At 37.5% G+C, this 13,273-nt stretch overlaps 1 protein-coding gene across 7 annotated transcripts in view; it reads right to left on the reverse strand.

Annotated features, from left to right (window-relative positions):
• The window catches only part of oxr1a (oxidation resistance 1a), a 330,299-nt gene that overhangs the window by 104,440 nt on the left and 212,586 nt on the right, over positions 1 to 13,273 (reverse strand). For all 7 annotated transcript variants that reach the window (XM_073925233.1, XM_021466735.2, XM_021466736.3 and 4 more), the window contains 1 exon segment: positions 994 to 1,101. In XM_073925233.1, coding sequence (XP_073781334.1) covers positions 994 to 1,101 — 108 coding nt within the window.

Raw genomic sequence — 13,273 nt, forward strand, 5'->3', positions numbered from 1 at the left:
AACAAAACTAATCAAATCAAATCAAATCAAATAAAAAAACATTTTGCTGCAAAGCAGGATATTCAGAAAGTTTTGAAAAAGTTTAGATTTCAATCAATGGCAACTTGTGTCAAAACAAAACAAAACAAAACAAAAAGTAAAAATAAATAAAATAAACATTTCAATTTACAAAAAAAAAACAGCATTAGGATTTAATCAATGGCAAAAAAACAAAGCAAATAAAAAAATGAATAAATAAAATAAAATAAACATTTAAATTTACAAAAAAAAAACAGAATTAGGATTTAATCAATGGCAACGTGTGGCAAAACACAAAACAAAACAAAACAAACATTTAAATCCACAAAAAAAAAAAAAAAGAAAACATGATTAGCTTTTAATCAATGAAAAAAATAATAATAAAAATAAATAAATAAATAAATAAATAAAAAAAATAAATAAAATGTTGCGGCACAGTGACTCAGTGGTTAGCACTGTTGCCTCACAGCAAGAAGGCCACGAGTCCCGGCTGGGTCAGTTGGCATTTCTATGTAGAGTTTGCATCTTCTCCCTGTGTTCACATGGGTTTCCTTCAAGTGCTCCAATTTCCCCCACAGTCCAAAGACATGCGCTATAGGTGAATTGAATAAAGTAGATTGGCCGTAGTGTATATGTGTGAATGAGTGTGTATGGGTGTTTCCCAGTACTGTGTTGCAGCTGGAAGGGCATCCGCTGTCTAAAACATATGCTTGATAAGTTGGTGGTTCATTCCGCTGTGGCGACCACTCATGAATAAAGGGACTAAGCCGAAGGAAAATTAATGAATAAATAAAATGTAAAATTATATGGATAAAAAAATATTAAAACCAAATAAAATTTCAATTCACAACAAAGCAAATACAGGTTTGGGTTTTAATCAATGGCAACTTGTGGTGTTTAGAACTGGCTTTACTGACAAAATGTTTGATAAATTGGTCAAGTCTAAAAAGTATGAAAAATTAAATAAATACACACCTGACCCGGGACCACATTTCTGGAGAAGAGTTTGTTGAGTTGAACAAGTTCATTGGGAGTGGTGTCAAACTTCAGAGCGATGTTGTTCAGAGTGTCCCGCGACTCCACCTGCACAACAAAGGTACATAAAACATTAAAAAAAACGAAAAAACATTTAGAAATAAAGAGAAATTTCCTACACTGAAAAAAATGATAGGCTTAATATAATCTAAATGGGTGGCATGGTGGCTCAGTGGTTAGCACTGTCGCCTCACAGCAAGAAGGTTGCTGGTTCAAGTCTCGGCTAGTTCAGCTGGCATTTCTGTGTGGAGTTTGCATGTTCTCCCTGTGTTCGCATGGGCTTTTCATAGGAGAAGAAACCAGAATGGACATTTTAGCAAGACAATGATCCAAAAACACAGCCAAAGAAACTCTCAAATGCTTTCAGAGAAAAAAAATCAAGCTGTAGAATGGCCCAGCCAATCACCTGATCTGAATCCAACAGAGAATACAAACTAAAGCTCAGATTTGATAGACGAGACCCACAGAACCAGCAAGATTTTTTACACTCTGTTGAAGTCTGTGAAAAACTCACACCTGAGCAGTTCATGTGATTTCCATATAAGAGAGAAGGCAGCTTTTTTCTATAAATTATTAAACACGTTTGAGCAGTTCAGCACTTTCTCCTTGTGTCATGTCATTGTTGTTACACAGAACTAATTTTTTCAGATGTTTTATTTTATTTTTATGTTTGTATTGTTTGGGTTTTTACCAAAATCTGGTTCGATTCCATGTCAACAGCTCCGTTAGAAATATTATTCCAAGGAAAAACATGACATGTTTAATACTTATTTCCCCCACTGTATACAGCAAGATAAATGGTGTTGTAAATATAAACAAAGTATTTTTGCTGTAAATGATTTACAGTAAGTTACTGGCAAACGGCTGCCAGTAAGTTACAGTAGACCCAACAGGAAATTGTTATCAGTGTAGCAGACTATTAAAAAAAAAATAATAAAAAAAAAACTGGTGACAGACAGCGAACAGCAGGGTTCAATTTAAAATTCTAAATGTTTTTGACACTGAAAGAAAGTGCAAAGACAACAAAATAACAGAAATGTGGTGTGAACACATTCTTCTGCTTTTTTTTTTTTTTGCAGATTGTGTTAAACTTATTGTTGCATGAACATCAATGACACACTATATTCCTTCTCTCCGTATCACATCATTACGGTCATCTAAACATCAGATCTCAGGACAATCAGATGACCATTATAGACATGATCTTAATGTAAAGGATTCTACACAGTTCTGCTACTCTATATCATGAGTCTCTCATGTGAGGAAGACGGCTAGATTACAACCTTGAGTTTGGCCTGAAGGGAAAAAATGTAAAGTATGCAAACTGAAAACATTTCCAGTTGTGTTCTAAAATGTAAAACATATACAGTTAATGGATAGTCTATTAACTGCTTCCCAAATCAACAAAGCGAGAGCTCTTCATCACATACGCCATGTTTTGTCTTCGCTTGAAACCACAACAAGCTTTCCAAAAGTTGAAAGTAGTTCAGCTTTGAAAAGCACTCACCAGTAGCCTTGCTTTGAATGCAAGAGCTCACACTGAGCAAAGTGTAAAATATTCAAAGAGTTTTTCTTTTTCATGTCATTTACTAAATACACTTTTTTTTAACTCCACAAGATGTTTTTTTTTTTTTGGAGCTTAAAATAATTGGAAAAAAATTATATTCATTACACATAACTTAGGCCCAATTCTACCCCTTAGCCCAGGGGTGTCAAACGTAAGGACAATTGGGTTTACTGCGGCCCACAAGATGATTCTGTAAAGAATAAAAATGAGCTGCAATTTTTGCTGTTTCAATTGTGTCCACTGGATGAAACAATTCATTTCATTCAATCCAGAATCCTAAATCAGCGTCAGTTTGACAGCCTTCTCAGAGAGAAAGACCACATCTTTACCTTGTCATACCACACTATGGTGATCTCACAAGGAGACGTAACTATTTTATGTTTTGTCAATTTAGTGGCTATTTTAATTCATTTAGTATGAATTAGCAAGTCGATAGTATGATTAGTATGTTAGTATGTTTCTAGTATGAATTACTATATTGTCGGTATGGATTGGCATGTTGTCAATATGTTTAATTTAAAGTCAATGCCAATTTTTTTTACAATGGAAGTCTATGGAACAGTTGCTAAGGTACTGTAAGTGGTTGCTAGGGTGTGGCTAGTAAGTTGAAAGGTCATCAGTGATTGGCAGATCGGTAGTCTAAGTTAAATGAGTGTAACTTTAAGTCTGTATAACAGTCAGGTGAAAAGTTATGAGGTCATGAAGTTTGGTCCAATGTTAAGTCAATGGGACTTTCCAGTAAATTTCCTGATCAGTTTTCGGAAAACTGTAAATCAGATTAGTTGGAAAAGATATAGCCACCCGAGTCAGACCAGTTTGGAGGTTTGGTGTAAGTTTAGTGGTTGTAGTATGAACGGTCTAGGAGGAGATACATATATAAATTAGGCTCAGAAGAAAAAGACGAAAGATGAAGTTTATGTAGTATAACAGTATGTTGGCTTTCTCAAGCCACCATAACAAAATGTCAAATAAACAAGTCTCTTTAGAAGTGAAATGGTTTGCGTCATCATACAGAGCTTTCCCAAACATCACACAGCATTAGCATATCCAATGCTATTACCCATTCTGAATCTGACTTCTCTGGCTTCTCTGGCTTGTTTTTCTTAGAGAATGAAAAAAACACAGAATTTGCACAGAAGTTTTCTAGTCGTCTCCAGATGGGAACGTCAGTAGTCGATATTCCCAGTGTCCCAGTGCTAGCGGTGTCCTTTCATCCCGTCTGTCTGGCACAGAACATTGATTCCCTGCGAGAGGCATTTGAAAACGGCTCTTCCGTGGGCTATTTATTCGTAGCGTGTGGACGCTTCATTTCAGAGCAAACACAACCTGCCTTCACTGGACATTAATGCTTCTTGTTAGATGGGGAATTTATGATTTGCTCCACAGCCTAGACGTGCTCTATCCTACGCGCTTCTGTTTTCTTTCTCCTAATTCAATCTCAGACTTCATCGGGGAGTCCCGCTGAGGTCTGTCGTCCTCTTTCTAAAGGCAGACGTAGATAAAAATATCACCTAATATAGATGTCAGCCCTTGCCAGTTGCTCCTGTTTGGGGGAAAAAACACACGCGGCAGTCAGAGTCATCAGAGAGGTCTAGACAATCTCAACATTTCCAAGACACCGGTGACACATAGTTCCTTCTTAGAGACGAAAACTGTGGATGGATCAGATGGCAAAACTAGAAAAAAAATCATTGAGATGCCAGAAGTATATTCTTTATTTTTATTTACATTAAATGATGTGCATGTGGCGTTCACTCCTGCCCATAACTATTACTTTCAATTTATCTTGTTTGTCTTTTTTCACTTTTTAATTTTCTATGAATGGATCAGGCCTTTAAAACGGACGGAAGCAGACTTCTTGCGATCCCTCATTCCTTCACGCCACCACAGATTTTGATGGCTTTATTGTTGTGCTCCTTTATACTTTCTTTTGATATTTCTTTGGAGTGGGGAGTTCCATCCTGCTTTAGGCTTGTTTGGTTGTTATTTATCATGTTGTTGGGCTCCCCATCTCTAGTCAATTAGAATTTTGCTGCTTATGTTATGGTAATAAATAATTTAGTCTTATAGGATCACGAGTCGTATTTAAATTAGGGACCGCAACAATGACTAAAAAAACACTGGTTTGTAGTCATACAGCATAACATAAGTTCAATCTGAAAAGAAGATTCAACCATAATTTAAATTAAATTGTGAAATTTCACAGATTACTGGAGTGTTTTACTAGAAAACACCATTTCAGTTTTTCCCTACAAATTATTAGATTTAATTAATAATTCCTTACATTTATAAAGCGCTTTTCTAGACACTCAGAGCTTTACACAATGGGGGGAATCTCCTTATCTACCACCAGTGTGCAGCATTCACCTGGATGACAAGACAGCAGCCATATTGCACCAGACTGCACACCAGCTGATGAAGTCAATTATGATATGGGGATGGTTAGATGGACAAGCCAGTGGCCAAACTTGGCCAGCATGCCAGGATTAAATCCCTATTCTGAGCAGTATAGAGTCCACTTCACTATACTGGGGTGTTAGGACACAGACTAAAGGTTGAGCGCCCCCTGCAGGTCTCACTAACACCACTTCCGGCAGTAACTTAGTATTTCTATGTAGTCTCCCATCCAAGTACTGACCAGGCGACACCCTGCTTAGCTTCAGTGGGCGACCATGTGAGGTGCAGAGCTAGTTGCCGTCAAGATAGTTCACCCAAAACAGAAAGTTCTGTTATCATTTACTCACCCTTAACTTGTTTCAAACCTGTTTTACTTTCTTTCCTGTGTTGAACACAAAAGAAAATATTTTGAAGAAAGCTGTAAACCTATAAGTAGGGCCAGACGGAATCTGAGGATGTTTTTTGCTATTTCTGCGAAGAATTTTGGTAAAAATCGGCGGATTTCTGTGAAATTATTTTGGGAGTATCCAGCGGAGTATCATAACTAAAACTTTAATATATTAAATAAAAAGTAATAAATTACTGAATAAAAACTGAATACATTCAGATTTACACATTTACTCAAGTGAATAAACAGAATTAATAATGGGCTAAAAATCTGCAGAAATCTGCAGAATTCTGCGGAAAATCTGCGGAATTCTGCGTGCACAGATTCCGTGTGGGCCTACCTATAAGATGGAAACTTTTATTTTGAGAAAAAAAAAAAGGAAACATGTAACCATTGACCCACTAGTTCAAATCAACCGTTCAATCATCCATTAAGTTATGGAACTCAACGATTATGTTTTTCTTCAAAATTTCTTCTTTTGTATTAAACAGAATACAGAAAATCATAAAAATAGAAACCACTCGATGGTGAGTAAATAGTAGGGGTACAATGGTTCAAACTACTCACGATTCGGTAAGCATCACGGTTTTAAGGTCACAGTTTTGGTATGGTACGGTTTGTGCTATGCTTGGAAAAAAATGCCAACAGAACAATTCAAAATACAATAAAACATATTTATTGAGTAACAAACACCTGACAATACAACAGGCTTCACACATATGACTGTAGATTTATATGTTCTCGCATTAACTAAATAAAAATAGTATATTTCGAAAACTGTATGTTCAAATAAATTAAGAAAATGAGCTTAAATTTCCGCTTTTTCTATTTTACAACTCGACTTTACAGTCTCAACCAATTATGCAGATAATTAATATGTCCACATCTTAATAACTGAGCACTTTTAAAGTATTAATTACTTCTGTTTACATTATGCTTGCAGTAACAAGGAAACAATGCATGTTTATTTAGGATTTCTTTATGATTTTATTATGAATCCAGAGAGCTCCGTTTCACTAATCAGCACCATCGTAGTAAATGAAATTAAGCAAAGAGAGAGCGTTCAGCTCTTTTCTCTTAATTCAACAGGAACAGTCAGTCGAGAAGAAAACTGTTCTTAGCGGGTAAACAGAGTGAATAGCGGGAGTGATCGGGTGCGGAAGAAGCGTGACTGAAGTAACAGACCTACTGTATGTCCGCATCCGTGTGAGACACATCTGTGTCTGGACACAGACCTTTATACGCCTGTTAGTGCCCACTCATATTTGCAATAACAGCGAATAACGGCATTCGTTATGTTTTTGTGTCTGTCTGAATTTATACTGAGTGTCTGTTAAAACACTGACAGAAATGCGCTGTGATTTGGCCTCACCTGCGAATTTGCGCATTATCTCCTTCCCCTGCCATGCTGAAACACACAGAAACTCCACACGCACACACCGACACGTGAGGAAACGTGATGTCAACAATAGATTTAAATACTAAGAGGTGATTGGACAGGTTTTCGCAGGTGCAATGAGCATGTACGATAATCGGTAGCATACAAAGACAGAACTGCTTTGTTGCAGTTGTTTATTAATGCATATTCTGAACCACGGATCAGAGGGTGCACCGAACCATGGGAAAACAACGGGATTGTATGTTTTGATAGTTTTTTTGTTTTGTTTTTTTTTACAGAGAACCACTGCATTCCTAGTAAATAGTGAATTAAATAACATTTTTGGGGTGAACTATCCCTCTAATTCAATGTGTTACCTGCTGTTGTGTTTACTATAGATTTTTTTAAGGTCCAATGAAGTGCTTTGAAATGTGCATTTTTATTCAATGTTTGAAATTATTTCAACCAAAACAGTGTAGCTCCTCCCCTTTTTTAAAAACAGCCAATGGCGTTTTGTTTAATCACAGCTCTGCCAGTGAGAGTGGTTGAGCTTAAGTGCATCCAAAGAAAAACAAATGTAAAGCGTCTTGAAGGAGGCGGGGCATGTCACATACTAGAGCATTGATTGGTCAAAATTTGATTAACTGAAGTATGAGGTGACGTGAATAAAAATGTTGACCGATAGGTGGAACTACAAGCTTTTCATGTTTAAATCAGTTGTATTTCTTCTAAATGCAAATATTGCTACTGTTTTGGTGCAATTGCTTATACAGTAAATATCTTAAAAACTAGCAATACTATCACTAACATCTAAAAAACTTTATTTTAATTTCGTATGACTTTAAATGGAAAATGTTTCAAAAGGAAGTCCTACAAAGAAGCAAGAGTCTATCTGCTTAGAGAGAAGGTTTACAGCTAGAAAAAATACTCAGTAATTTACACGGTCTTCCTGACACAAACAATTACCAAGGTTAATAATCTAAACAAACAATTATTCCTGCATGTAGAATACTTCAGCATTACTATGCACTGTTTAGCAACTTGACACTTTAATAGAATCTGCAAGCAGAGGCACATCCCTTGACTCATTTAAGGCCATTGAGATCAAGACTAGTTATGTGTAGGGTTGATTTTAAACACCAAGAGACAGTGTTTGGCAACACCACCCAGCAGAGACAAGCAGCTTACACAAGTTCACACAAGTGTCACAACATCAGCTAAAGTTCAAACACATTTCTGTGTATTTATAGTCTTTTACTTTTAACGTTATTGTATTGCATAATGGCCTTTCTAATTTAATCCAATTTTAAAATGATAAAACAATCTTTTATATTAATTATACATGTCATTATGTAAAACACTTTAAATTACCATGGTGAAACAGAAATGGAATCTTCTAACTGTATCTAAATGTCATGCAAACACATTCCCTAAAAACGAATGCCGAACTACTGTTAGAAAATGTGCTGCTGTTAATTTAAATAGGGCAGGAAAACATGTCAAATTCATGCTGTGAACAAAGCAAATGTCTCCTTTTGAATTGGGTGACAATTACAACCCCACTACTGTTTGTACTATTTACAAAACTGGAACACCCACCAAAACTTTCAGCTGGAATATTATGACTTTGTCAAAGCTAAAGAGGAGTTCAGATAACGTTAATATGAATTGATAACACTGGAAAAGTTCTGAAATGTAAATATGTTCACATACAGTTTAGTAGATATATAAAGGATAGTGTAGTGCACAGTTGTCAAAATAAGTCAAAATAATTCGCCCTCCTATGAATCGCACGTCTCCCTCCCATTCTCAAATTCCCAAATGATGTCTAGCATAGCAAGGAATTTGTCACAGTATTTCTTATAATATTTTTTCTTCTGGAGAAAGTCTTATTTGTTTTATTTAGGCTAGAATAAAAACAGTTTTTAATTGAAAAAAAAAAACATTTTAAGGTCGACATTATTAGCCGCTTTAAGCATTTTTCATTTTCGATTGTCTACAGAACAGCCCATTGTTAACTTGCCTAATTAAACTAGTTAAGCCTTTAAATGTCACTTTAAGCTGGATACTAGTATCTTGAAAAATATCTAGTTTCATATTGTGTACTGTCATCATGACAAAGATAAAAGAAATCAGTTATCAGGAATGCTAATAATTCTGACTTCAACTGTACCTTTGTTTGTCTGCTTATTAATCAGACCTCCTAGTTGTTTGCAATTCTGTGATCGCTTAATCCAGGGGTCTCAAACTCAATTTACCTGGGGGCCGCAGGAGGCAAAGTAAGGGTGAGGCTGGGCCGCATAAGGGATTTCACAAAAAAAAGTCCTCAAATGTCATTATTAACAGTTTTAATTATTTCTTCTGAACATGAAGTGTCCTGAACATTAATAGAACATTGAGTGAAGATTATGAACAGTTCTTCTGAACATGGCATCTTTTGCCTACTTCTTGCTGCCAGAGACTTGACAGCGCTTCTTCTCAAAAATCTGAACCACATTTGGCTTTAGAGCGGAAGCAGTTGAGACCCTCAGTATGGCTTGAAGATGATCATCATTAAGTCTAGACCTGTACTTTGACTTATTGAAGTCCTAGGGAAAAAAGTGGGGGAACTCACTCAAAACTTCCGTTCCCTCACCTAAAAAAAAGGCGTATATATGTATAAATAAAACACCCCCACCCCACTCCAGTCACATCAGTCTGTACCAGTCTGTATCTACCTATAATATCAATATATATAAGATGCAGGGCAGGCACGTGCACACATAGGGCTCAACCTGTGCAGAGCACATGCCCTTTTTAGTCTTGCATAGGAAGTGCCCTTCCAAAATGATCAAAAGTGCCCCCACGACGCGACACACCCTCGGTCCCGCCCTTCAGTAGGCGCGCAATAACACCGCTCTTGAGTACGCGCGCGATAACACAGCTGATCAGAATGCGCGCGACAACGCGCATTGAGTGACAAGCGTGCTGTGTACGGATAGAATCAGCGGAGCGGGGAGCGCTCTCTCTCCCCGCTCCGCTGATTCTGTCAGAGTACAGCGGTCGGCGCGGGCCACAAAATATTGCACTGAGGGCCGCAAATGGCCCGCGGGCCGCGAGTTTGAGACCCCTGGCTTAATCCAATGCAAATCATCAAAAAGTCGCAAATTTTTGTGATCCTGCTAAATTCTTAATTAAACGCACAATAATCGCAAAAATATGTAAATAATCTCTCATAAAACATCAAATTCCAAACCATAATTAAATTATATTTATTTCAGTTTGCGAATAACTGTTTTTCATGACTTATGGACGTTGCATTTGCAGCGCACGCGATGTACAGTGGAAGTCAGAATTATTAGCATCTTTTTAAATTTTTCTTCTTTTTAAAATATTTTCCAAATGATGTTTAACAGAGCAAGGAAATTTTCACAGTATATCTGGTAATATTTTTTCTTCTGGATAAAGTCTTAATTGTTTTATTTTGGCAAGAATAAAAGCAGTTTTTAATTTTTTAAAATCCATTTTAAGGTCAAAATTTTTAGCTCCTTTAAAGCTATATTTTTTTTCGATAATCTACAGAACAAACCATCGTTATACAATACCTTGTCTAATAACCCTAACCTGCCTAGACAACCTAATGAATCTAGTTAAGCCTTTAAATGTCACTTTAAGCTGTATAGAAGTGTCCTGAAAAACATCTAGTAAAATATTATTTACTGTCATCATGGCAAAGATAAAATAAATCAGTTATTAAAAATGAGTTATTAAAACTATTATGTTTAAATGTTGAAAAAAAAACTCCCCGTTAAACAGAAATTGGGGGGAAAAAAACAAATAAACATGGGGGGCTAATAATTCTGACTTCAACTGTATTTGTGTGTGTCGAATGAGGATGTCTCACCTGCACCCTCACAATCATTACATTAAATGGGGGGGGAGGGGGGGTTGTCTTGTAGCTTGTGCAGTAAGCAGATGCAGATGAAGCATGAGTGATTTACATGTAAAGTCAATGCAAAGATGCGATTGCACATCCTGTGGCGAAAATTGGGCGTTTTGTGCGTTAAACGTTATTCACACTGCAAAAAAGTGTGAGCATTTAAAAAAACAGAACAATGAAACAGACAGAACAGCAAGCAGCTTACGAAGAGGGAGATTGGCTGAAGGATGAAGGCCGCTGGACTAGACCAAATTCAAAAACATTATTTGTGCTTTACATGCATGGTGTTCATGAAATCGATGAGTGATTTGCTTTTACTCTTTCCCTGCAGTTAACAAGAGAAAACGCTGCAAGTTTTATGGCATACCCTAACGGAGCCCTAACGCACTTCCTTTGTGTGAGGTACATGATGTCAGATTATTATATTGTCAGTTAAATTATATACATTTATACAGTATGTGTAGGTCTACTGTTGGTTAAAATGCTCAATTTTGAATAGTGGACTTGAACAGAATTTAAATATGTCCTGGTCATTAATTTACAGGAAAGTGATGACATCATAGAACTGTTCATAATTCTGATGTTAATTATTGTGTTTGAGACATTATTAGAACATTTATTCACTGGTAAAATCATAAATTTATCATTAACAGATTACCTCTTACATTATATAGGCTACAGTAGTTATACTGACACTGTTAAGCATTTATTCTCATGCACAACACTCTGTGTTCCCTATGAAAGAAAAACATATTAAATGCTTGTCATAACTCTAAAATGTGATATGATTTAAATTATGTGCGTGCTTTCGGTTTCATTTTCACTGCTAAGTGCTGTTCATACTTCCCGCGCGACTCCCAGACAATCGCTCTGAGACACAATCTAAATGTTATTTACAACTTTGTTACCTGTCATTCACAGCCTATGCAGGTTCTGTTCACTAAAGTAGATATGCGCCCGTCTATTATAGGGCGCACGCCTGACCTCTCTATGGTTACAGCTCACGGCCAGCAGCTCACGTCACGTGTGATTTCGAGGTCCCAAATACATCATTACATGAAGACAGAATTGACATTTTTGGGTGAATTATACCTTATAAATAGATTGTGTGACACTTTCAACACCATTTGAAGGTGTCCATGTCACTGAGCAACGTATATAAAACAGTGTGAAAACTTTTCTTCCCTCCTGAACTTGAAAAGATGATTGGCAGAATCGTAGAAATGCTGGATTATGATCGCTTAGGGGGTCGAATGGAGATCACAATCTTTTTTCGATTAAATGTGCAGCTCTAGTACAGACCAAAAGTTTGGACACACCTTGGTAACATGGATACAGAAGGAGATCACACATGATCACAGGGTCTCAGCTATGCAGCCTGCAAAAGTCTTGCTACTGGTTTAATTGGAGAACAAGGTAGTGAGACTTCATACTTTAATGTGTTTTGTTGTATTAGGTTTACTTTGCGTATACTGAATCTAAGGGTGCTTTCACACCTACACTTTTGTTTCGGAATGTATCTCGTTTGCCCACTTAGCGCGGTTCCATTGGCATATGTGAACAGGGCAATCGCGCTCTGTTCCGCGCCAAAGTAATCGCTCCGAGATCGCTTGAACGAGTTGGTCTCGGCTCGATTGAAACGAACCCTGGAGCGGTTCGATTGCAGTGAGAAAGCGATCCGATCCGAGTGCGGTTATATCACAGTGTTTTATGGATATGTAATAGGCTTACGGCTATATGAAGAGAGAATTATGAGTAGGGCGGGAGGTTTCGCGAGACTCCGGATGCCCGCAAACGAGTGATGATCTCCCGGTAATCTCGCGTCTCCCTCCCGGTCCTCAAATAGGCATCGTCACGCACCCTTCTCACCCCTCCCCACCGCATCTCTCCTCAGACACGTCGCGCGCGCGCACCCTGTCAATCACCACCAAACCACCACCTCTCCTGACAGCTGAGCGGGACGCTGCAAAATAAACCCTGACACTCTGACCAATGTGAGGAGAGTTTACTCGCACGTGACTTGTTTTAGCTCTTTTGGTCCGATTAGAAACTTTGCTGTGTGAAAGCGAACCGCTCCAAGAGCAAAGAGCAACAATGTAACATTTGTAATCTCTGTTTCGGAACAACTGAATCGATTCACAGGTGTGAAAGCACCCTAAGTGATGCTAGTTCATTTGTATGTTTTTTAAGTTCATTTGTTTCATGCATTGCGTATACAGGCTTTGTTTTTTTCTTTATACAAGCTCTTACGCTTCATTTCCAGTTGTGTGAATATACTGCATGAATTCTGAGGTGAAATACGGGCCATACATGTTCTTGGATTCACACCTTGTACTGAACACACAGCTCATCAAACTGGAAATGGCATTCCAGCAAACGGTGCAATCAGGCAGAATGTCAAATCAGACGAGCTCCATACTGCGTGGGACATCACGGCTGCCGTGGCATGAGAGTTGCCATAGTGACGCTGTCATTACTACCCTCATGGCACACGCTGGCTAACTGCGTCGATGATCACTTAAAGGACTAATTTTAGCTCAGCAGTCTTGGCAAGATGTTGATGCTCTGTCT

This window comes from Danio rerio, chromosome 16, assembly GCF_049306965.1.
Source record: "Danio rerio strain Tuebingen ecotype United States chromosome 16, GRCz12tu, whole genome shotgun sequence".
Classification (NCBI taxonomy): Eukaryota; Metazoa; Chordata; class Actinopteri; order Cypriniformes; family Danionidae; genus Danio; species Danio rerio.